Source organism: Ceratotherium simum, chromosome 24, assembly GCF_057802395.1.
Source record: "Ceratotherium simum simum isolate JZ-2026a chromosome 24, ASM5780239v1, whole genome shotgun sequence".
In the NCBI taxonomy this organism is placed as follows: domain Eukaryota; kingdom Metazoa; phylum Chordata; class Mammalia; order Perissodactyla; family Rhinocerotidae; genus Ceratotherium; species Ceratotherium simum.
In genome coordinates this window covers 15,064,542-15,088,610 of record NC_141923.1, presented here as the reverse complement: position 1 = coordinate 15,088,610, position 24,069 = coordinate 15,064,542, and the positions used below count along the sequence as shown (strand labels likewise).

At 45.2% G+C, this 24,069-nt stretch overlaps 1 protein-coding gene across 2 annotated transcripts in view; it reads right to left on the bottom strand.

Annotated features, from left to right (window-relative positions):
* Positions 1-339: 339 nt before the first annotated feature.
* Positions 340-24,069, bottom strand: part of NRDE2 (NRDE-2, necessary for RNA interference, domain containing) — a 45,060-nt gene continuing 21,330 nt past the window's right edge. For both annotated transcript variants that reach the window (XM_004434197.2, XM_087448061.1), the window contains 10 exons: positions 22,411-22,861; positions 21,152-21,557; positions 19,460-19,593; positions 16,879-16,999; positions 12,085-12,260; positions 9,590-9,976; positions 7,905-8,833; positions 6,641-6,779; positions 1,303-1,374; positions 340-761 (listed from right to left, as the gene is read on the bottom strand). In XM_004434197.2, the coding sequence (XP_004434254.2) occupies positions 636-761; positions 1,303-1,374; positions 6,641-6,779; positions 7,905-8,833; positions 9,590-9,976; positions 12,085-12,260; positions 16,879-16,999; positions 19,460-19,593; positions 21,152-21,557; positions 22,411-22,861 (2,941 nt within the window). In that variant the 3' untranslated portion in view covers positions 340-635. The remainder of the gene's footprint in view (positions 762-1,302; positions 1,375-6,640; positions 6,780-7,904; positions 8,834-9,589; positions 9,977-12,084; positions 12,261-16,878; positions 17,000-19,459; positions 19,594-21,151; positions 21,558-22,410; positions 22,862-24,069) is intronic.

Here is a 24,069-nt window from a genome sequence, read left to right as displayed (position 1 = left end):
GGGGCCTGAGAGTCTGCATTTCTAACAAGCTCCCAGGTGACGCTGCAGGTCTACAGACGGAGGTGTCATGGAGTAGGGCTTGGGGACTAATGAGAAACTCATAATACACTTGATACAGGCCGAACTCCCCACTGCTCTGAAGATAATGGCAAAACCTGCTCTCCTGCTAACCAGCCCAGGGGAGGAGATCCTAGTGTGGAGTAACCAGACCTTTCTTATCAAGACTGCCAGACCCAGAAGGCTTGGCAGCACCACAAAGGATGCCAACTGAGGGAGTACATTCACCACAGCGGGGCTGGCGCTGGCTGGGCTGAGAAAGAGCGAAACAAATAAGAACTCACACACACCAAGCACAATAGATTTAGTTATCACTTGGCATGATTCTTGTCTATGTACATATATACACATGTTCACGTATATAATATGTAAAACAATAGCTTTTGTATCATTTGCACATTCAAAAAATGTGCAAGAGGTGAGAGACTGATAACCCAGACACAAATTATCAAGAAACTTCAGAAGCAGAGGTCTGTTAGACATGCTCACACGCATGCGTCACCCGTCTCTTGCCCATCCTGCTTCCGACAGGGCAGGTGACGTGGCCTCGGAGGTGTGGGCCATTCCCCTCCTGGTCTCTAGTCCTCAAGCAGAAGCTCCAGCTCCTCCACTGGCAGGCGCACCCGGAGCTCCTTCTCAGTCATCAGGTCCAGGATCTCCTGCATCTCGTCAGGGAAGTACTCCACAGCGTCCATGTACAACACCTAGGACAGGGAGAGCCGCCGCCCTAGTCAGCCGGCCACTGCAGTCCTAGCGAGCCTGCCCTCCTGCTGCCCGCCACAGCCTGCACGGCCCTTCGCTGTCCTAACCCGGCAGCACCTTGGCACGCTTCAGGAAGGACAGTGACCCCACAAAAGCAGAGTGAAAGTGAGGCAACTCAGTGGGAGGCCTTCTCTTTCCAAAGTGGGAACAGAAGTTGTTGGCAGACACTGCAGTCACCACCAGTTTGATTTTTGAACATCTCTTGACCCGGGCTCTGCAAGGCAGAGGTAGGATGTGGATCCCAACGCTTTCAGCAGCTGGGCTAACTCTGGCAAATGCTGGGAGACCAGCCCACAGCAACACCCATGAAAGGAAAGAAAGGCCCATAGGCTCAGGCTCCACAGGGACAGTTTCACTAAGGAAAGGCCTGGGATGTGCCCTGTCCCCAGTGACACAGGTGCAGGCCAGGCAGACACTGGCTGGACTGAGGCTTGGCAGGAAGGTCCTTGGGAATCTGAAGATACCATGGTCTTTAAAACTCACCTTTGCCCAAGGACAATTCTGAAGTGCTTTGTAGAACACACCTTTGCTTCTTTCTTTATTTCCTAAGGAAACCTGAGATGAGGGAGAAAAATACAAAAATGATGACAGGCTATAGAAACCACCCCTGTACTGATCCACACGGGGGCTCCTCAGCTGCACCAGCCCGCCCGTGGGGTCGGCCTGGCATCATCACAGTGCCTGCTGGACTTGGGTCCATGTACCATGGGATGCTCTCAGGGGCCACTGCTGTGTTGGGTCGTTCCTGCCCCCACCAATGGGCCCAGAGCGTTGATCTTGAACACTCCTGACTTGTCTTTATCTCCTTCACTCTGAGCCATCACACCCTGCGTTACTAACAGTGCCTGGAACGAGGCTGTGTGTGTGAGATGAGGATGATGATTACACAAGCTGAGAAAATATCTGCTTTAACACTTGCCATTTTCTGAACTCTATCTCAGAGAAATGAGATAACCAGGATTGCTGAATCAGTAACCTTATTAAAAGTAAATTTTCAGGGGCTGGCCCGGTGGCGCAAGCGGTTGATTGCGCGTGCTCCGCTGCGGCAGCCCGGAGTTCGCCAGTTCGGATTCCGGGCGCGCATCGATGCATCGCTTGTCAAGCCATGCTGTGGCGGCGTCCCACATAAAGTGGAGGAAGATGGGCATGGATGTTAGCCCAGGGCCAGTCTTCCTCAGCAAAAAGAGGAGGATTGGCCAATGTTAGCTCAGGGCCGATGTTCCTCACAAAAAAAAAAAGGTAAATTTTCAGGCCAGCCCCGTGGCTTAGCGGTTAAGTGCGCGTGCTCCGCTGCTGGCAGCCCAGGTTCGGATCCCGGGCGCGCACCGACGCACCGCTTCTCCGGCCATGCTGAGGCCGCGTCCCACATACAGCAACTAGAAGGATGTACAGCTATGACACACAACTATCTACTGGGGCTTTGGGGGAAAAATAAACAAATAAAATCTTTAAAAAAAAAAGGTAAATTTTCAGTCAGGAATTTCTAAGTATAAAATCCCTAGTCTCAACTCACAGACAAACACGCTCTTTCCACGCCCACTGTGGACAGTGGAGCGGCATGTGCCATCCCCCAACTGTGGCCTCTCCCGTGTCCTGTAGGGATCTGTGGTTCAGCAGCTCCCCAGGGACTCACAGCCCACCAGGCAGCTCTCCAGGCTGCCAGGCATCTGCAGCTATGAGTGGGCACAGGCAGAGCTCACGGGGCGAAGCCTGTTTCTGGGCTTTCCTCCGCCAGACATCACCTTCCCACAGGAGAGCCTTCTAGTGGATGCCAGCTCTTCCCGCTAGGTGGCCGGTGCATGGGACCAGTGAGGGCTGTTGACTGGCCTCCCAGAAACCAGGCAATGGATCCAGAGACTCCAGTCTACAGCTCAGAAGCTCCATCGACCAAGGACGGCCTCGCTTCTTTCTCAATTCATTCAGGTTGACTCCCACAGTCTCCAAGACTGTAACTTTGGGCTGTAACAGGCATCTGTGATAGCCTTGCTTCAGGAAAGGCTCAGGCCTTCCCCAGGCCCTCCAAGTGCCACTCCCAGACCCAGCTGCATGGCCCAGGGGACTCCTGTCTTCCCTCCCTGGCATGAGCCTCTGAAATTATACCCAAGGGGCCAGAGTGAGCTTTCCTTCCCTTTGCACACCAAAATACTTCAATGTCCTCTCCTAAAATACTGACTAAAGACTTTTTTTCCTTGTTTTTGAAAGACGAAAGAACAATCGTGTTACTGTACTTTCTCAACCAGTGCATTTGTGAGACTCACGGGTCATCGTGGAACCCAGCAAATCCAGGTACATAAGCTGCTAGCCTCAAAGGAGAACCGCTCTCTGCGATTTCCTTCATCAGTCGGCCACCGGAAGACGCCTTCACTGTATCAGGTATGGAGGGTCCAATGCCAGGTGAAAGCTGGGTGCTGACTGCTGGTTTTTTCCCTTCAGGATTTCATATTCTAAGACATGGCCTTGTATCCATCTTGCCCCTCTCACTAGAGCAGAGCTTCAAATGGGAAGAAAAGTCCATGAGCGCTACCCTGGCTCTCTACATCCTCCTTCCTCACCTTCTAAATTTTCTCATCTTAACAAACCATGACTTCTTATAAAATTCCTAAGTCAGGGCTGAAATATAAGTGATGGGGCCGTGGCACCCCATTACGCCACAGTATCATGACTGGGTAAGCGTGTCTCCTCAGGCAGACCGGGAACATCTTGGGGCACTAACAAAGGTCCACGCACAAAACCAAAGACAACACAGCTAACGAAGGAGCAGAGCTGCTGGTATCGGCCTCCAAGTAAACCTCCGATTCCACCAACGACGGTCTCCAGAGTGAAGCGGGAGCTGCGATTTCACGCAGAGGCCGCCCTCAGTGCCCACGCCAAGCCCCAGGAACTAAGTCTCACATACACCACATGAGGGACTCAGCAAACAAGACTCTTGTGAACAGATGACCCAAGCTTTTGGACAGCCCTCACGCTGTGGGTCCTCTGCCCAGAGCTGAGCTCTCCCGACACGGGCAGGAGTGGGGTCGGATGCGGCTGGGGACAGTAACGACGGCAGTGCAGAGTGGCAGCTGTCCCTCTTCAATAACAGAACAAGTGTCCGAGCTCTCCGTTTAGAAGAGCTGTCTGGTGCTCAGTAATCACTTGTTCCGGCATTTCTGTACCTTCCTATCTGATGCGTGCCCCCTCCACACGGGGCAAGTGACAGCTCTAAGAAAACCAGAAGGCCGAAGGTCTCGGGGCTTTTGCAAAATCTGATTCTTTTTTCTTATCTGACCATAAACAAATCTAAGCAATTGTTAGTTTACATAAGGTTTTAAAGTAATTTGACAAAACTGATATCCAACCCTCCCCAAATAAAAAAAAAGATACATTTCTCTAACACTTCATCTGATATTCATTCCTGAGAGGAGGCTGACACTCCTGCTGGGGTTTATTTATCCACCACCAGAAAGGTGAACTGAGGAGCATTCCTTTCCCTCCCACCAGCTCTTGTAAATGGTGGCCTTTCTATATATTCTAACCTCCGCCAGCTCTCAACAAAGTGGAAGAGGAAATTATAATGCAGAGTAAAACAAAAATCCAATGATTACCAATTTAGAAACGCCACTGTACCCCTTCTAGTTACTAAGAATTCTTTCATCAGGTCAATGGAATCAGCCAAGCGGTTTATACACTCAAATTTCCTTCTTTATTGTGTAGGTAGATGACCAAATTAAAGAACTCTAAGAATCTTGAAAATAACTGCAATTTTAGCCAAACAACAACAACAAAAAGGTTTGGCTGACAGTGGTAATGTGTATGCAGAACAGCACATTTGAAAGTCTCCCCCAGGGTAGAGGTTTTAACCTAACTTCCAACCTTAGTGGAAAATTTCAACTGCTGTTTGTCCAATTCCTTTTTTCTCTCATATTCTCCATAGCCAAGAATAAGTTTTAATTCCTTCAATCATTTTTGCAGGGGAAAAAAAGCAATCAAGCAAATAAGCCTGCATGCATGCAAGTATGCACAGATGTATGTGCAAATGTACATGGGAGGGCATACACGCGTGACCAAAGAAACCAACCACCCTCCTCCATGGACCTCGTCCCTCCACGATGCCCTCCGGGTCCCTGCTCCACCCTCTCCTGGCACTCACAGCATACACCTGGCATTTTGGCCTTGATTTGATTTTTTCACTGTGTTTCTCAAAGCGTTAGGAGCCCACCCAGATGCCTCCAGAGCTGCCAGGGGACGTCACTGCTCTAATTAATGCTTGGTCCAATAACCTTTCTAAAGAGATAGAAACTCCGTAAGGGCCCCAATCACTTCTTGCACGTCAACAAGAATTTTTCCGTCTACAATCCAACCAAAGTTGGCCCATGGTGGATCCTCAGTAAGAACACTGTCCATTTGCACCTCTCCCTACCTCTACCTACAAAAACCTGGAGAAGTTACTCTGGCAAATTTGCAGGCTCTCCCTTTGTAAATTTAAAGGTCTTTCATTTGCTTGGGAAGACTGACAGAATATTAGCGCTGGAAACAACAGGGAGCATGTAATCTGCTCCTTCAGCTGAGTGCCCTAACGACAGGAGTGGAGATTCGACTGGAACCCAGTTCTCCCAACGGCTGCCCCACGCTGCCACCTCGCATTAAGAGGCAGTGGCCGGCTTACAGGCTGTAAATGCACAAGGAACGCCACACCAGCAGTGGGCCTTCTGAAGGTTTCCATTTCACACAAGGGAGTCAAGTCATAACATCTGAGTTTTTAGGTCTAAAGAATAAATGTTAGGAAACGCACAAACTCCTGTGGTAATTCATCTTGATGCCAACTTCTGCCCACAAAGATGTGCCCATTTGTCCTGGGTGTGCCAATGAGCTGCTCCTCCCCTACTCCTCAGGCCTTTCAGAGGTCAGGGGAGACAAATCCAGATGAATTCTGGAATCTAAGGAGACAGGGGGAGGCCCAAACCTCTCCTAACCCCTAACTTACTCTCTTTGTATCTCTTTACACCTGACGCTGCCATATGTCAACTGGAAACGTTCAACTACTTTGATCAACTTTTGAGAATTTACCCTATGAAATAACTAGAGATATATGTAAGATTTATGTATAAGGAGGGTCACGCCTGGCTACTGAAAGGCACAATATTCACTGGAGGTCACTTGGATATGACTGAGTAGCCTTGAGCTAAAACAACACTCACGTGGCCTAGAAGACTGTGTTTCTAAAAAGCACGCAACTTGGCAGTAGATGTTTTACAGCAAACGAGGCCCATCCCACCACAGGCCTTTAATCAAAGGCAAAGCCAGTGCACAGACCCCACGAAGCCCTAGAACACCTTTCAGCCTGTACACGCACGTTCACAAAACTAAATGGTGTCTTCCACATTCAATCACTATGGTACTTTTAAGTGAAAACAAAGCTGCTTTAGAAATGTCTATTTTAAACATCACATTCTAGATTGAATCTTATTTGTTAATAACAAAACAGTATCAGGACCTGGAAATTCTTATGAGCAGAAGGGCAAAGAATTTAGGTCTCTTTCAAATGAAAACTCTTAGACCATTTCCAAGTTGTTGACTCAATTAAGTCAACTCAGAGAAACCACACTAAGTTCTGCTGCACCCAACAGCCCAGTAATTACTCTTCAATTTCATTCTACCAAATACCCAGGGGAAAAATGCAACTTGCGACCCATTCTCAAGTCCTGACATCATTCCCCCAGGGTTCCCGTAAGGGTGAACAAGGGGCTTTCCCTGCAGTGGCTACCGGACTCCTGCGCTTCCTCACCTGCAGAGAAAGAAGCCGAGCCCTGCATAAAAACAAAAAGTCTCAATATTTTCTTACCAAAAAATGCAAATACATCCTCCACAGTAAGGGGCACTGGCTGCCATAGTCACTCCGCAGTGCATTTTCAAACAGGGCTTTGATCCGATGTGTCAAGCCGGTCTCAGGAATTGTGGCGTGGACCTCTCTACCATCTACCCTGCAAGACAAAGGCTCACGTCACTCCGTGACAAGTTCTCGCACGCTACTCGCAGGAGAAGAGCTATGTTAGCGTCAGCGACAAACGGACCGGAGTGTGTCAGAGGCAGCGCTGCCCCTCTGGTCTGTGGGCGCTGCGGGCACAGAGCACAGTTGCGATGTGGCTCCTCCAAGGCCAGAGGAAGGCGGGGTCCATGGTTCTGTGGTTTCTACACAATGCTGAGTCTGCCTAGAAGTCACATACAAACTTCTTGCTTCTCTGTTTTCCAAAGAAATCCCACCCTTTAATCAACAGAATGCAAATCGGACTTTATGGGAGGGAAAGACCTTTCAATTTAAAATAGAGAAAATAAGACTCACAGAGAGTGAATAAAATCCCAATGGAAGAAATAAAAAACAAGCAAAGTGAAATACTATTCAGAGGCAATTCTGCCCAATTTATAAGGTCAAAGTGAAGCAACAGCAAAGATTCCAGAAGGAACAATGATGCCTAAGCTAATACATTCCTGAGACTACCATTTAACCTTCAGATATAAAATACTGCATCGAAAGATGACAGTTAAAATATGACACTGTTATCATCAATAATAATAATGGAGGCAGGTAATTGTTTCACACTCGCTTTGTGCTCAGCACTTACCTCACTGAAGCCTCTGAGCAGCCCTATGAGGTAGGTTCTTTAATTATACCCATTTTACAGCAGAGGAAACTAGGAGAGAGGTGAAGTGACCTGCCCAAGGTCACACAGCCGGTGAGTGGGAGCTGGGATCTGGAGCCAGACTCCAACTGCAGAGCCTGTGCTCGTACCCACGTCACTTTCACTACAGCTTCTCAGACACTGCAAGGCCTGACAGTCACCACCCACGCACCACAGACATGTTCAGCATCCCAAAAAGCAAGGCCTAGGAAGACAGGCGCAAAAGCCTCTAATGAAAGCTGGTGCTACTTTGTAAGCCTCTTATTCTTCTTTCAATGTTATTCTACAACACCAAGCACACCCACAGCAGCTGTTCTGGGCACTGGGCCGTATTCATTTCCACATTCCTGAGGCCTAGAAGGGTGGTGGGGCCATAGCAAGCATTCCATAAACGTCTGTGGACACATAAACAAGATGATCTGCAATTACCTGTGAACAGTTTCCACTAGTCTCTTCCGCATTTTCTCGGCTTCAATTGCAAACAACCAAGGCTCCAAGGGTTTAGTGGACCTGGTGACTGCATCGAAGAATCTTCTGGTCTTACTGGCACTGTGGGACTTATTCTGAATCTGTACATAGGACCTCCAAAGAACCTGGTTGCCCGGATACAACTTTAAAGCCTCCGAGAGCGCCTCTCGCAGAGGAGCCAGGGGGTAGACACTGACCTTCATGTGGAATCTGAGCAGGCTCGTGTGCATCAGGGTGACGGCCTCAAGGGCACTGCTCAGCCTCTGAGTTCCAGCACTGTCCTCCAGGCCAGAGCCTTCTGGGGAAACAGAGCCCTTCAGCTTTGCCGATACCTGCTCATATATCCGCACAGCAGCGTCGATCCCCACAGTCAAATACTGGAAGAGCATGAAGCATCTGACCAAGCTAATCAGGCGGTTACAGGAGTCGGTGGGAGCTGGACCAGAGACGCAGCTCTCACCCCAACAGTCCTGCAGTGCGTGTTCATAAGCTTTCCGAGCTTTCAAAATGTGAACGGCCAAGACCTGCCCTGTGTAGGGCCCATAGGGACCGCTCTCAGTCAGCCTGGTTAATATGTGAACAGCTCGGCTTGTGGCGGCCCCGCTCGAGTCCAGCAACAGCTCCACCTCCAGCTCAGCGTAGAGCAGACTGAGTTCACAGAGTTCACAATCCTTCAGTTCCTTGCTCCCTGCCATGCTGAGTGCTGTATCGAAAACTTTTCTGGCATCCTCCGTGTTGCCAAGCAACCACTCCAGATGCGCATACTGCTTCCAGAGGCAAAAATTGTTGCAGTTTTCTGGCTCCTTAAGGAGATTCTTGGCTAGTTTTTTGCAGTTCTTTCCTTGTGACTTTAATCTCTTCTTGTTTTTAGTGTGCAGACACCAGATGACCTAGAGGTAAAAAGAAAAGAATGACTCCAAGTGCCCTGTGATTTTAGAGCAATCCCTTTATACTGTCACCTTTAGAAAGCCACACAAGGCATCCACACTTTCTTCCTTTACTACAGGCCTGGTAAAAACTAGGGTCCCTGAGCTAGCAAACAAACTGGAATTTTACCAAGGCTATAGCCGCCCCAAAATGAACACATCCAGATTTCCATTCAAAACCTCTATAAACAAGGCTTATATACTCCAACTCTTCTTATCCAAAGAGAGGTGGCCACCAAATTTTATCAGACAGTTTTAATACTACAACCTGGTGTGTGCCATCTGTAGTTAAAGCATCAGAACCTTGGGTGTTAAGATTCAATACTAACTGGCGGCCAGCAGAGGGCAGAAGAGTCAATCCTAGCTGAATTTCGAGGAGACAGACATAAAGAGCATCAGTAAGTAGCTTGTCTATTTTAATAAGCCCCTAAATCCTCTAACCCTGCGTAAGCTGAAGCTTAATTCCTAACACTAACTGCTCATAAAATCACAGACATCTGGTAATACAAAAATCAACACAATCAACAGCTCCAATCACTGAAGGGCTGGACCCCCTGTGGCCCTTCAGAAAGGGCAGCCACACACCAGGTGCCTTCAGGGTCCCTGAAGAAAAAGGCGCTGTGGTCCAGTGCCCTGAAGAACACCAAGAGCCTTGTGATCCCATCTATAAACACCAACAGAAAACAAAGTCCCCACACAGGAGGCGGCGGCTGGAGTTACCTTTGCAATCTCGTACCGTAACCAGGAGAAGCAGAGCTGAGACTTCTCTTTGCCTGAAAACAAAGGCATCACGAGGTGGAAGATGTTGCGGATGAACTCCTCTCCCTCTCGGCTGTGACCCCTGGTCCAGCGCCGGCAGCCCAATTGGTCCATGCGGCCGACACTGCTGACGCCGGAAAAGGAAAGGTTGAGAAAAGTCAACGGCTTTTCATCATAAAGTCCGTTATCGAAGATGCTGTTCTCATCCATGGCCATATAAAGGCAGGAGGTGGGAGGGCTGAAGCCACAAGGCACGCCCAAGAATTGCAGGAAGGCCGCAACCAGCCGAAACTGAAGATCTTGGCTGGAAAGTCGGATCAGAGATTGTCCAATATCATCAAACAACACCTGCAACAAAGACAAAGTCAAGTCACTCATTCAGGAGCCCGGTTTACTTAATGCAGCAAAAACGCCGCACAATTTTCCCCATAATTCCTTTCACATGGATGTACTAATGATTCCACATTATTCAAATTAAATTTTAAACAGACAGGAGCTAGGTTTTCTGCAAGATGCAAAAAGACTAGAGGCCACTCAAGGCAAGCCGAGAGTTGGAGGATAAGAGCCATTTGCATTCCCACACTTCCTGGGAATTCTCGGAAGGAGGGAGAAGCTGCACAGGCTTAAGCCAAATTTCCAAGTATCCCAATATTCATGGAAAACCTAGACCCATACTCACTTTGGAAAGCACATATAATTGCTTTTGTAGTTACTTCAATAAGTTACAACTGTACAAATTTTTTATTTTAAGATAGAAGATAACTTTACTATTTTGTGGTTTCTTTGTACAAAATTGCTTCAGGCAATGAAAAATATGCTCACAAGTAGATAAAGAGCAGCAAGGTAAAAAGGAAACTACAGGACCAATGGACCATGTTAAGAGCACCTGATACTGACTGTAAATGTTCCTAGCCAATTGCATATAATAACTTTCAAATGGAAGGCCACAGAGACTACCCTTTGTCTCAAGGTCCTGCTTATCTGACTGTTCTTTGTGGCTCTCAGCAAAGAAGAAATCAAAACATGAGCACAATAAAACTGGACCACCTGGGATTCAACTCATCAAAGCCATCAAGTAACCAGCAAGCTTTTCTCCTGCAGACTTTGATTAGAGAAAAAGCTAAGTGACAAGAAATTGCTCACAGCAGTAGTTTGCTCCAAAAACGAGCTTCCAGGAAACTGCCGAAATTCTGAGCCTTGAGAACTAACTTCTGGAAGGGTGACCATGAACTCTGTAAAACACTCAAACACCAAAGAAAGACCCCACTCTTCCCTAACACTCAGCTGCAGCCAGGAAAGGACCCTCGTGTGCAGACTCTCCCACGAGAGTTCACGCAGCAAGCACTCCAGTGAGCTGAGATTCCCTGGGAGTGCGCCCCTCCTTCCTGCCCAGAGATCGCCTCTTTCTCTATTCCCCACTCTCTGTGTCCTAATTCCAGTCGGGCCACCCCATTCGCCACTCCTCTAACATCCCATGCACCCTGGGGCCCTCACTCACGCTGATTCTTCTGCCTGGAGCGCAAGTTCTGGCATCAAATAGTCATTCCACGTCCAGGAATATTAAATGAACACGCACCACAGGACCAGCATTGTCTAGGCACTGGTGATTCAGCAGTGAAAAAGACAGCAGGCAAAAATCCCCACCCTCAAGGCACATAACTTGTAGGGAGGGTCACAGACAACAACCATGCCCACAAGGCTCGCTACTGTAAAAACCCCTCAGTCTGGACCTATACCATGTCACATGTCAAGCAATGTAGTTGGTATCTTGTGAAACTAGGTCAATTCCAGGCATCAAAATAGAATCTCTTCCTTTATTTCAATGTAAACCTTCCAGAGCTGCTGGCCACTAAGACAGAGTAGCAGGTACCAAGTCACGTGATGACAGTAAACGGAACAATGTAAGTCGAGTGCCTGGGGCGCAATGGGCACTCAGTAAACGCTAGCTCCCCCGCCAGCAGGACAAGCTGCACACCGACTGGCCCAATAAGGCCTCTATGTCCAGTCCCTCTTGTGTGCTGGACTCAAGCCTGTCTGCTACATCTTTGAGGACACAAGAGTGGGGTAGGGCAAGTGCGCACAGTTCAAGAATCGAGGACAGCGATTCTGCATCTTTAACTCCTGAGCCCTCAGGCTTCCATGTGCAAAATTAACTGAATAACCTGGAAGACAATCTCCAGAGTGGTGACCAGGAGCACCTCCCCTCTTCCTCGGGGCCAGGAACTATCCGGTCAAGTGCCTCTATGCTCCCACATCACCAGCGGCCAATGAAATTCTACCCTGGTTTTCAGTAAGAGGGAAGTTTCCACAGACAGGAATAAGCAGGCTAGCATCTCGTAAGCCAGGCAAGTGCCCAGAGAGCCCAGCAACCTTCTTTCAGGTGACCAAAACCCAATGGGAATGGAGAGAAGGCAAAGACCCCTCAGCGGGCATCCCTCCCGGGGTGGGGTACTTGCCTGTCTCTCTGGATCCTCACAGTCTTCCTCGGTTTGCTTCTTGGTCTTATCCGGGCGCCACGGCCGCCAGTGCCTCTGGTCTCGGGACCGCTCAGCAGCAAGCCAGATCTGCCACCTGGGCAGAGTCTTATCTCTTATTTCCTGGTCATCATCTTCTGGTTCATCATCATCATCATCTAGATAAGAACAAAACTTCTAGCTCCCCTAACCAGCAAATAAAACCACCATCAACACCCAATCAAACTGTTATGCCAGCTACTGTGGTGGGCACCTGATGAGTATGCCAAGATGAATAAGACCCAGCCTTCTGTGACACTCCGGCATATACAGACTCTCCTATAATCAATCAAATTCCCAGGAAAAGCCGGCAGATTAGCTGATGAAATCAGATGATTTTTAACACTATCACAGCAATTAAAATGGGAATGACACATATTCTAGAACAGCACTGTCCAATAGAAATTTATGTGATGATGAAAATGTTCTATATCTGAGCTAATACAGTAGCCACCACCAGCCACATGTGACACTGGGCACTTGGAATGTAGCTGGTAGAGAAACTGAATTTTTAATTTAATTTCATTTTAATTTTAATTAAAATAGCCACATGTGGCTAGTGGTGGCTACTGTATTAGCACAGTTCTAGAATGCTAAATGACACTTAATGACAGCACTGGTTTAGACTTTCTTAAGCCATCAGGATTTTTAGCCAGTGGCCTTATGATTATGACCTATGTTCACTTCTAAAAAAAAGGTCAATTCAAGATATCCTATACTTTATTTCACTGCTTCCTAACTCTGAACATGCAGAATGGAAGAGAAGTCTGAGTCCTCTGTAAAGTTCAATATTTTAAAATAAACAAACAGGGGCCAGCCTCATGGCTTAGCGGTTATTTGTGCGCGCTCCGCTGCTGGCGGCCCAGGTTCAGATCCCGGGCGCGCACTGACGCACCGGTTCTCCGGCCACGCTGAGGCCGCGTCCCACATACAGCAACTAGAAGGATGTGCAGCTATGACATACAACTTTGGGGGCTTTGGGGGAAAAAAATAAATAAAAATTAAAAAAAAATAATAATAAAAAATAAAATAAACAAACAAAGGGTACGTAAAATGGTACAGCCACCGGGAATCAGTTTGGCAATTTCTTGTAAAACCAAACGTGCACTTACCACAAGACCCAGCAAAGCCCTCTTGGGTGCTGATCCCATAAAAATGGAAACCTATGTTCACACAAAAACCTACACACTAATGCTCATAGTAGCTTTATTCACAACAGCCAAAAACTGGAAAAAAAACAAATGTCCTACAGTAGGTGAATAGTGAAACAAACTGTGGTATATCTAGACCATGGAACACCACTAAGCAGTAAATAGGAACAAACTATTGATACACATGACAATTTGGATGAATCTCAAAGGAATTACACTAAATGGAAAAAAGCCAATCGTAAAAAGTTACACAGAAAACAACAGTGTTGATGAAGATGTGGAGACACCAGAACCCTTGTGCATTGGTGATAGGAATGTAAAATGGTGTGCAACTGTGGTAAACAATATGGCGGCTCCTCAAAGAATTAAACACAGACCTACCATATGATCTGGTAATTCCACTTTTGGGTATATACCCAAAAGAACTGAAAGCAGGGTCTCAAACAGATATTCACACATCCGTGTTCAGAGCAGCATTATTCACAACCCCCAAAAGACGAAGCAAACCAAGTGTCCATTTACAGATGAATGGATAAACAAAATGTGATATATACAATGGAATATTATTTTGCCTTAAAAAGGAAGGAAATATTGACACATGCTACACATTGGATGAACCTTGAAGATATTATGCTAAGTGAAATAAGCCACTCACAAAACAACAAATACTGTATGATTCCACTTATACGAGGTTCCTAAGGTAGTCAAATTCATAGAGACAGAAAGTAGAGTGGTGGTTGTCAGGGGGGAAGAAGGAGGAATGGAGAGTTAGTATTTAATGGCTATAGTGTCAGTTGAGGAAGATGAAAAAGTTAAGGAGATAGAAGTGATAATGGTTGCACAACAGTGTGAATCCAGTTAATGTCACTGAACTGTACACGTAAAAATGGTTAAAATGGTAAATGTTATATATTTTACAATAAAAAATTGTTTAAAAAAAGTTACAGGCCATATGATTCCACTTACGTAACATACGTGAAATAACATCATAATAGAGATGGAGAACAGATTAGTGGTTCCCGGGGTGGGGATGGATGGGGGAGGGCAGATATGGCTACAAAGGTATAGCATGAGGGAGCCTTGTGGTGATGAAACAGTTCTGTATCTGGACTGTGGTGGTGGTGGTTAGAAAAAGCTACACATGTGATAAAACTGTCTAGTACTATACACATACACAAACGAGTGCTTGTAACTGGTGAATTCTGAATAAACTCCATAGATTGTGCCAGTGTCAACTTCCTGGCTGTGATATTGTATAGTATTACCACTGGGGGGAAGAGGGTAAAAGGTGTGTATTCTTTTTTTCAGCTTCCTGTGAATCTATAAATACTTAAAAATAAACAAATAACAAACAAAAACCCCAAAGAATTTAAATGCATTTAAAATACCTGTGTTAACATTTTAAACCCAATATTCTACCCAAACACTCTTCTGAATTTCTCAAAGAAAACTAAAATTTAACTATCACCTTCGTCTAAAGAGCTACATTTAAAGTAATCCTTTAATTACACTGAAAAACCTTTACCATTAGAGAAATTAGCCCTGTGCGCCATACATCAGACTTAGATACCTGAATTTATTACAGTAGGAATTCAAAAGATTCCATGGTTTGGAACAGATATATATATAAAAAATAAGACTAACAGGAAGTGAGGGTAAGAGAGAAGAAATAAGCTGTGATGTAGGAAGAAATACCTCAGAATCAGCGATAAACACCAACTACTCTCTAAATGCCAACCTTGTCAGAATGGACAAGAGAACTCAAAAATAAAACAAAAACAAAAAATTCATCCACTGGTTTTCTGGAAACAAGAAACTTTCAATCTCCTGACCCTGCTGGGTGTTTTGAGGATTCCCATTAAATTCATTAGAAAGAAATTCACTAAAATCAGTAGAAGATTCTTTACAACGGAAATGTTTGGAAAGCTGACAGGAAATATAAGCACCAAGACACATGCCGAACTTGATATCAAAAAAATCAAGGTTTCAACACTTGCTTTACCTTCTGAGAAAACTAACTTCACATCTGACTGTGAGTGACTATTAGACATTTGGACACTTATCAGAGAAGTCATGTTAACTTGGTCTCTGGACACTGCTATGAGAGCTCTACTCTCTCCTCACAGAAATGCAGAATACAGTCAACTTTAGAACATAAGTATCATGCATTGTAAGAGTCTTGCTCATTAACAAAAACACATAAACAAACAAACAAAAACAACTTAAAAACACAGAACCACGCTGCGTCGGTCACTCAGACAAAGAAGAGTTACCACCAAAAAGACTTCTATTTTTCGGTCCTTCCTCACGTGGCCTTGCAGACTCAGTGGCTAAAAGCGCCACACCTACTTCCATTTGCCCTGCAGGTTACCTTCCTCATACACGAAACCACGGGTCAGCCTGAAGAATAGCTCCAGTTCTTTGGGGGAAAGAACACTCAAGGGAAGTCAAAACAGCTGAGCCTTGGACAGCCCAAGTGAGGCATGACCCTCACCTGACGGCACCACCCAGAGCAAAGTCACCCCAACACGTGAAGGACCCCTCCCCCGCCTTAGTGGTGACAGAGATGTCACCTGGCCCAGAGCTCTGCACTGCCACACAGACCATAGCTAATCCAAAGTTTTCATTGCTCAGATGAAGAATCCAAGGCCCAGAAAGGTCACACCTGTGAGAAAAGGCTGGCCGAGCCTGGGCCTCTCTCCCCCTCCCACTTTCAAAGAAACCAGGGAGTGAAGTAATTTCTGAAGAGCTCAGAGCTGTGCCGTCCAATACGGGAGCCATTACCATGTGGCTATCAAGGACTTGAAAGTGGCTGGTCTGATGAGATGTGCTATAAGAGTAAAATACACACCAGATTTCAAAGAGTTTGCATGAAAAAAAAGAATGCAAAATATCTCATTAATTTTTAATATTGATTACATGTCGAAACGTTAATGTTTTGACATACTAGGTTAAACAAAATACATTATCAAAATTACTTTCACCTCTTTCTTTTTACTTTTTTAATGTGGCTTCTAGAAAATGTGAAGTTAAATATAGGGCTTGAATTCTATTTCTACTGGACAGTGCTGTCTTAAGAGTGTAAATTTGGAAAGTACTTTGGGGTCATTTAGAATGACAGTTACATAAATGCTAGTTAATAATTATTTAATAGTATTCCTAAAAAGGCAAGTATTTTTCAAATGATCTGTTGGTCTGTACCTTGCCAACAAAACAAAAAGACTATCTTAAATACACACTAAAATGGGGATGTGGGGGATTAGTAACAAGATTACTTCTTCAAGAGCAATCTATAAAAGGAAAAATGAAAATTACTTCCCTTGGAAAGAAACTCAAACCCTCAAAGCATTATGCACTGAAAGAACAAGGAGGGGTGGGGGGGGTCGGCTGCTTTCACGACCCTAAGAGGAAGAAATAATCTATTCTCCCAGGACATCTACTTAACGTACTTTTGACATTTTGATGTTTGTACAACATTCTTAAACTACTGATAAACAGCTTATACATATAAACAAATAATCATGAATATGTAAAAACAAATTCCAGAACAAAAAGGCATACACATCTTAACTAAGAGGGGCCTTACCTGGATTGATGACCACCCAGCCGCCCCGCTCCTGCTGGTGCATCCACGCTCTCCAGCCCCGGGCACCCTTCTCTCCTGCCCGGGGCTCTCCACTGTCCCAAAAGGGCTCAAAGAATTCCACCTGTTTAGAGTTAAAATATGGAGGTTAGCCTAACTTGTACAAAACTGCTGAGTCACTGGGCAAAATAAGTGCTGACTGGCATAAGAGGGGCTTATGATTCTTGAAATCATGCTTGTCATTAGCCTTTGAAGTAGATATGATACACACCCCAAAACAGAAAAAAAAAAGTATCTAGCATGGTTGGCAGCCTCCAAGATAGCCCCCCATGACCCTATCCTGCCTCGTCATAGTCACACACCCTTGAATGTGTGTGTAGCCTTGTGGGCGAACACACAAGAAAAGAATACAGCAAACAGAATGTAGCAAAAAGTGATGAGATGACACTTCTGAGATTAGGTTACAAAAAGCCTGGCCAAGGTCATTGAGAAGGCCTGCAGCTGGGTAGGAGGGGAACGGTTTCCTGGTTCTGAGCCTGGTAGGCCAGTCTAACTGGGGACAGTAGCACTGCCAGTTCCCCTAACGCCACTGGGCCCCCTAAGACCTGAAGTCATGTTGCTTTCAAGACGTTTTAGGGGAAGGGGATTCAACGTTTCAACAGGACAGACGGAGCTCTTGAGGGCATGACCACATCTCAACTGATTGTACGTTCCTAACACCTGGCACAGTGGCCAGCACATAGTACGGACTCAAACGCTTGCTGGCACAGAGCTGAACACAGTAGGCATCCAGTGGATAAGAAGGTACACATGTTAAAGCCTGGCCCCTTCCTTCATGTGGGCACTGGGTCTGCCGTGGACGGTAACCAGTTTGGCGGCAATAAATAATTCCCTATGGAACAGACTGTGAACACAGCAATGAACAGGAAAATGATCCTGTTATCAACTGACAATAAGGACTTTAAAAGTGAGCCAATAACTTGCTCAGTGAAAGCTTTTGTAAGAAACCTTTCAAAGAGGATGAGCAGGCTTCCAAACAGCACACCATGGGCCAGGAGCCGCGGGATTCTCCAGCCTCGGTGCCGGGGAGTGCCACGCACGCCTGGAAGAGGGCTGTGTCCCGGAGAGCCAGGGAGGCAGGGTGAAGTTGCTCACAAGGGCCTGAACTCCGAGCGCACATCAGCCACCTCGGCAGGGAACTGGGAAGACTGGACTCCCTCTTTACAGGTTTTGCTCTTATAAGAGGGATGAAATAAAGCACACTCAAGAAAAAGAAGGGTATTTTTTTAAAGTGCGATAAATGGTTATAACCGATTTATTTATTCCACAGAAACACAGACCAGTGATCCTAGACTCTGCCTGTTGTACTGTTATACTACCATGTTTATGGTAACAATGTCTCAGATATGGAATGTCATTAAATAAAAAGCTTTATTTCAAAGTTGTCACGTAAATGCTTTGAAATTACATGTGCTCTATTTAAAACCTCAAGACGCAGATCAGGCTCTCTTGACACTTTAGAAGAGTCCTCGATGCTTCACAGCCCTGGGCAGTGCCCTCCCCTCCCCTCCCATCCGTAACTGCTCTCAGCACAGACAGCAAGTATCAGCAAAGGGGTGGGGATGAGAGCGATTCTGAGTCTGCCCCCCAGCCACACCCCCAAAGCTCCACAGTCGGCTAAGAATCACTTCTGTAGCACAGCACATTCTTCAAATACCAAAGCATGACTTAAAATAACTTTGTTATCTGACTTATTATAATCAGTTATACCAATATTAACTAATACTCTTTAATCCAATTTTGTCTAGGAAAAAATAGATAAAAATAATGATAAAAATTGTCTTTACACGCAATTCATGAAAATTCCATAAGATGGAGACCTTAACCTCTCAAAAAAGACATCTAAAAGTTCACCATCAATTTAGATCTCCTATCCATCTTCCACTAGACCCTCTTTGCAGAACAGAAAACTGAGTTTTTTCCCGTGGAAAAGAAGGTTTTCTTATATGGAGAGCTCTATGATAAGATTTTCTTATTGCCTCACATCACAAATACTGGCAATGTTCACTTGTCATCTAAATGATTAACTCCTCCCCAATAAGGATCGGTGTTGACAAAGTGACAACATGTAATTTCATTTGCAAGTCCAGCAAAGATTTTAGGTGGTGGAAAGGTTAATCGGGAAGTGACACAAGACCCAGAGTAGAATGCACAGGGTGGGAGAGAGTAACATGTGGCTTGAAAGGCACGACAATTGTTTCCCTGACCTGTGGGGATAACTAGCATTTAAACAGGGGCCGTAAGTAAGGAAAAAAAAAAGGGACATAAGTGAGTGTTTAGAATGGGGGAAGGGAAGAATCTACTTTGATCTCTCCATGTTTCACTACTTTTGTTACGGAATTTTCCTTGGATTTCCAGGATATTTCTGAGAAACAATTCTCAGCAGGACTGCTATAAAGGAGGATATGATATTTTAAAAATACTACCACCACCTGCCATTATCCACATCTCCCCTCCAAAAGAGAGAGGAGGAGGGGGGAGAGAGAGGTGGCAGGGGGGTGGAACACGCAGGCAGAACTGGTACCTGTCCTCTCGTAGGCAGACCTTTCACACTGTCGGGTTTGAAGAAGGTGAAGTCGATCATGGCCTGGAACAGAGAGACAGCCTTCTCGGAGTGACCAGCCTGCCTCAGGAAGTGGCACTGCTGAAGAAACAGCGCTGAAAGTGGGGAGAGCAAGGGGAGGATCCTGGTTAACACCACTGAAGGGAAAGAACTTCCAAAAACGTGCAGTTAAACACCGAGAACATCCTTTCCCTGAAATCAGTTCCTGTTATATTTTCAAAGCTGTATTACATAGATGTCCTGATTTAAAAGGACTCACAATAGTACTGTAATCAAAGTATATTTATTCTCATTTTTATATGAAACCATTAAAGAATACAAAACTTAATAAAAACTATAGATATTACATAAAAATAAGGCAAGAAGTTGGTCTGAATATTGCTTATCTAATACTCAAAGCTCTTTATTACAAGAAAAATTCCAGAAAAAGGATGGCGCAGTAGATTTTTATCAGAAAGCAAAGACCTGTACTCAAGTGATCACTAGATGGCATTATTCACCAGCAACTTTCATCCTATGCTCAGTCTGCTGTTAACAAATCAAGGTTCCATGTTGGAAGATTTCAGTTCATCTTAACTGTGGTACAATTCCATTTACTAAATAACATGAAGCTAGTTGAGCATATCACAAATATCAAATACAAGACTCTTTAAGTCAGTGTGGTAAATGCTTATTATTTCTAGACCAATATGTCTTTAGAAGTTAATAATAATAGCAGGGTTTTGGGCAGGCCCTGTGGCTTAGCGGTTAAGTGCGCGCGCTCCGCTACCGGCGGCCCAGGGTTCAGATCCCGGGCCCGTACCAACCACCGCTTCTCCGGCCATGCTGAGGCCGCGTCCCACATAGAGCAAATAGAAGGATGTGCAACTATGACATACAACTATCTACTGGGGCTTTGGGGGAAAATAAATAAATAATAGCAGGGTTTTGATTAAATAAATCTCTGCTGTGTGGCAGACACTGAGCTAGACTCACCATCTAGTATCTCAGTTAATGTGCACAATAACCCCAGAAAGCAGGTATTAACACTCTTGTTGCTGAGGGAGGAACTGGAGCTCAAACAAGTTAAGGAAGCTATCCAAGGTCACACCAGAACCAGCGAAGGGCAAACCCAGGATTCAAGTCAAGAGAGATGCTCTCCAGCTCCTGTATAACATGCTGTCTCCTGTGTCTCATTACCGGACAAAATTTATCTTCTAATCTCCTTCGGGACATAGTGAAAATGTAAACGGTATAATAATACCAATAACCTGTATCTATGCAGTGATTTCCAGTCAGTCAGGGCATCCACGAACATTACGGCCTGAGACCCTATAACGGGGTGAGATGAGCAGCACAGGCACGTCAACAGATGAGGCCATCGACGGCCAACGCGGGTAAGAGACTTGACTTGGTTAATAAGGAGAAAAGCTGGAACTTCTAATCCAGTGATATTTTCCTAACTCTGCTGGCTCTGATGCCGCCCACTGCCAAGAAGGTGGAGCGGGCGGGAATCTGTTATAATCAAAAGGAGTCATAGTACCTTTTTAAAAATCAGTTTTATCAATTTAGACTTTTCTATAATAAACCAAAAATAAATCTTCATTTTCAACTAAAGCCAAAAGAAAGTATAATTCCTCCCATGTAAGCGGATCTGGTCACCAATCTCCTTACCAAACATGGCCTCTTCGGTGCCAGGCAACTCAGGGTGAGATAAGATGCTGCCGTCCTTCACAGCGGACAATGTACTCAAGCATTTTCCATACAGACTGTGAATTTTTGATATTGAGAAGGTGCTAAACTGGCTCTGGCAAAATAAAAGATATTTCTGCCAAAGGGCTGTGTTGTTGGGATGTAAAAATATGAGTTTCTGCCACTCTTTGACCAGCGTGGAGGGCTCCCAGAACTCCGTGCAGAGCTTCAGCTTGGCGAGCTTCAGGTCCACGCTGCCCTGGTTGCTCTCAATGGCCCGCTCCAGAATGGCCAGCTTCTTCTCCAGAAGGAGCTTCAGGGACCTCTTTCGCTTCTCCTGCTCTCCTTCCTCGATGGCATACAGGCCAGGACTTTTCATGACCTCGTCCTCGACAACAAAAGCACCAATTTACAAATGCACGTGAACTGGGGGATCCGCAGGATTTCAACACTGCTTACAGAGTTACATACCGGCCCCAGAAGGGTTCTCACCTCCCAAAATGAAACGTTATTCAGACTTTCTTGATAACCACTTGTTTATCATAATTTCTCTTAATGAAAACACAGCTCCTAGGGTGCCTGTGTCACCTAGGATGTTGGATCTTGTGTTTATTTCACCTGATTCACCTGTCCACTCTCCGTCATTTTAAACTTAGATTTATGTATCAATAACTAGCAGGCAATGTCTTCAAGGCCTTTTCTGAAGAGCCAATTTTAACAATAACAGCCAAATGTGGGACAAAATATGATAATTGTTTAAGTGGCTCAACAAAAATAAGTGGGACTACAACAAATCCATATATTCCAGAAAGGGAGCATATAGCTCTAAGTAATTCAATGAGCAGCCCCCCTCTTTCGCAATTCTGTGTGTTTTACGTGTTCTGTGTGTACTTCCAGAATGTCCACCCCTGCCTGGTGACCATCTACTCTTCTTTCAAGATTCTGTTCAACTTTCACCATCTCCTGGAAACCCTTTCTTACTCCCTAGTGACAAGTCGCTCCCTCATTCCATCCCCAAAGTATACATTACAGCATTTATTACCCTAGATTGCATTTATTCTTCAGTCAGTCTTCTGCATTGGCTTAGAGCAAGCTCAGGGCAAGGACTACAATTCTAATAATCTCTCTATGCCCAGTGCCAGAGTTCCCCATAGGAGCTCAACTTTGCTGCAGAGTACATCGGTTCGCCCAAAACTAGGACTGTCATTCTAAGGCAAGAGAACTGGGACAGCGATCCTTACCTGAAAAGCAACAAACGCCATCCACAGCTGAATGTCCCGAGGATTCTCCCGAACCCTCCTGTTAAACTCCTCCACCTTGGCCTTGAGCAGTGCATTCTCTCTGTCTGGCTGTGAGTCTGGCTGCTTGGATTCTTGCTCTGAAGGACCCTGTCCTTGTAACCACTGTGTGGTGGACGGGTCATAAATCCCCAAAGGGTTCAACCAAGTTGTGACAGGAGGAAGCACATCATCCAAGCCCTTCACTGGGATAAATGAGATTGGCTCAGATGAGGGAGCTTCGGTTTTACTGCTAATGGCAACTCCATCGATGTTCATTAATCCCACGTTCTTCTTCGTAAAATAGCGTTCAACATGCTTGTGCGAACGTTTCTTTTCTCTGGAAGCCCCCTCCCAAGATATACACTGCTTCTTAGGGTTAATGCCAAGGCAGGAGTCTCCTTTCCTCTTGTATCTTATATTTGAAAAAGAAAAAAAGGTTACTGAGGGAATATGCGCACTGGCTCTGAATGAGTGAAGGCCCTCAGACTTCAACTCTTGCCACGCATGTTAACTGCATATATTCAAATTCACCTTACCTTCACGTTGTTTCTATTTAGAGAAATATGAGGATTAGCAATTAAATTTTTCTGCCCCTTTGACTTACTCCTCTAACATTTCAACTCTTCGTTAACGTCTCATGAATTTAAGATCACGACTATCTTCCAGATCTCAGTAATTTATATTTTCCTGGAGCTTTGCAGTTAAAGAACTGTCACATACATTATGCCACTGGATCATCACAATCATATGAGACAGGCGAGGTGGAAATCATCATCCTCTCTTTTACACTATTCCTGAATAAGGACGCTGAGACCTTAGGTGACACTAAGTCATCTGTCTCCTAGACCAGTCCCTTTTCCTCACTATTGTCCTGTGTCCCCACTTAAGAAGATAACAGAGAAGTCTAAGATTCCTTTTTTAATCCTGAAACAAAGTATGTCAAATAAAATTACATTTGGCTATTTTCTACTCTGGAGGAAAAGAGGCTGGATTCTAAAATGCTTTTATGGAACATGTAGGCGTCCCCAGAGTTACCAACGCGTGACTATTGAATATCTGCAAAGCCTAAGGAAAACTGTGCACTTTTCTGTATGAATGTTATACAAACAACCCAATTAAAAAATGGACAAAGGATCTGAACAGCAATTCACAAAAGAAAATATGAATGGCCAATAAGCACATGAAAAAATACTCAACATCATTAGTCATCAAGGAAATGTAAGTTAAAACCACAATGACATACATCACATACCCACCAGAACAGCTCAGATTAAAAAGACTGACAATACTAAACGTTGGTGAGTAATCCACGCAGTAACCAGGACTCTCATACGCTGTTGGCGGGAATGTAAACTGGTACAATCGCTTTGGGAAAAGGTCTGGCAGTTTCTTAAAAAAACTAACACAGACCTACCCTATGACCCAGCAATTCTATTCCCAGGTATTTACCCAAGAAAAAGGCAACCGCATGTCTACACAAAGACTTGTGCACAAATGTTCTCAGCAGCTTTATTCGTAACAGCCAACTACTGGAAAGAGTCCAGGTGACCATCAATGGAAGAATGGACAACGGTGGCATGGCCATGCGATGGAATACTACCAGCAGTAAAAAGGAACAAC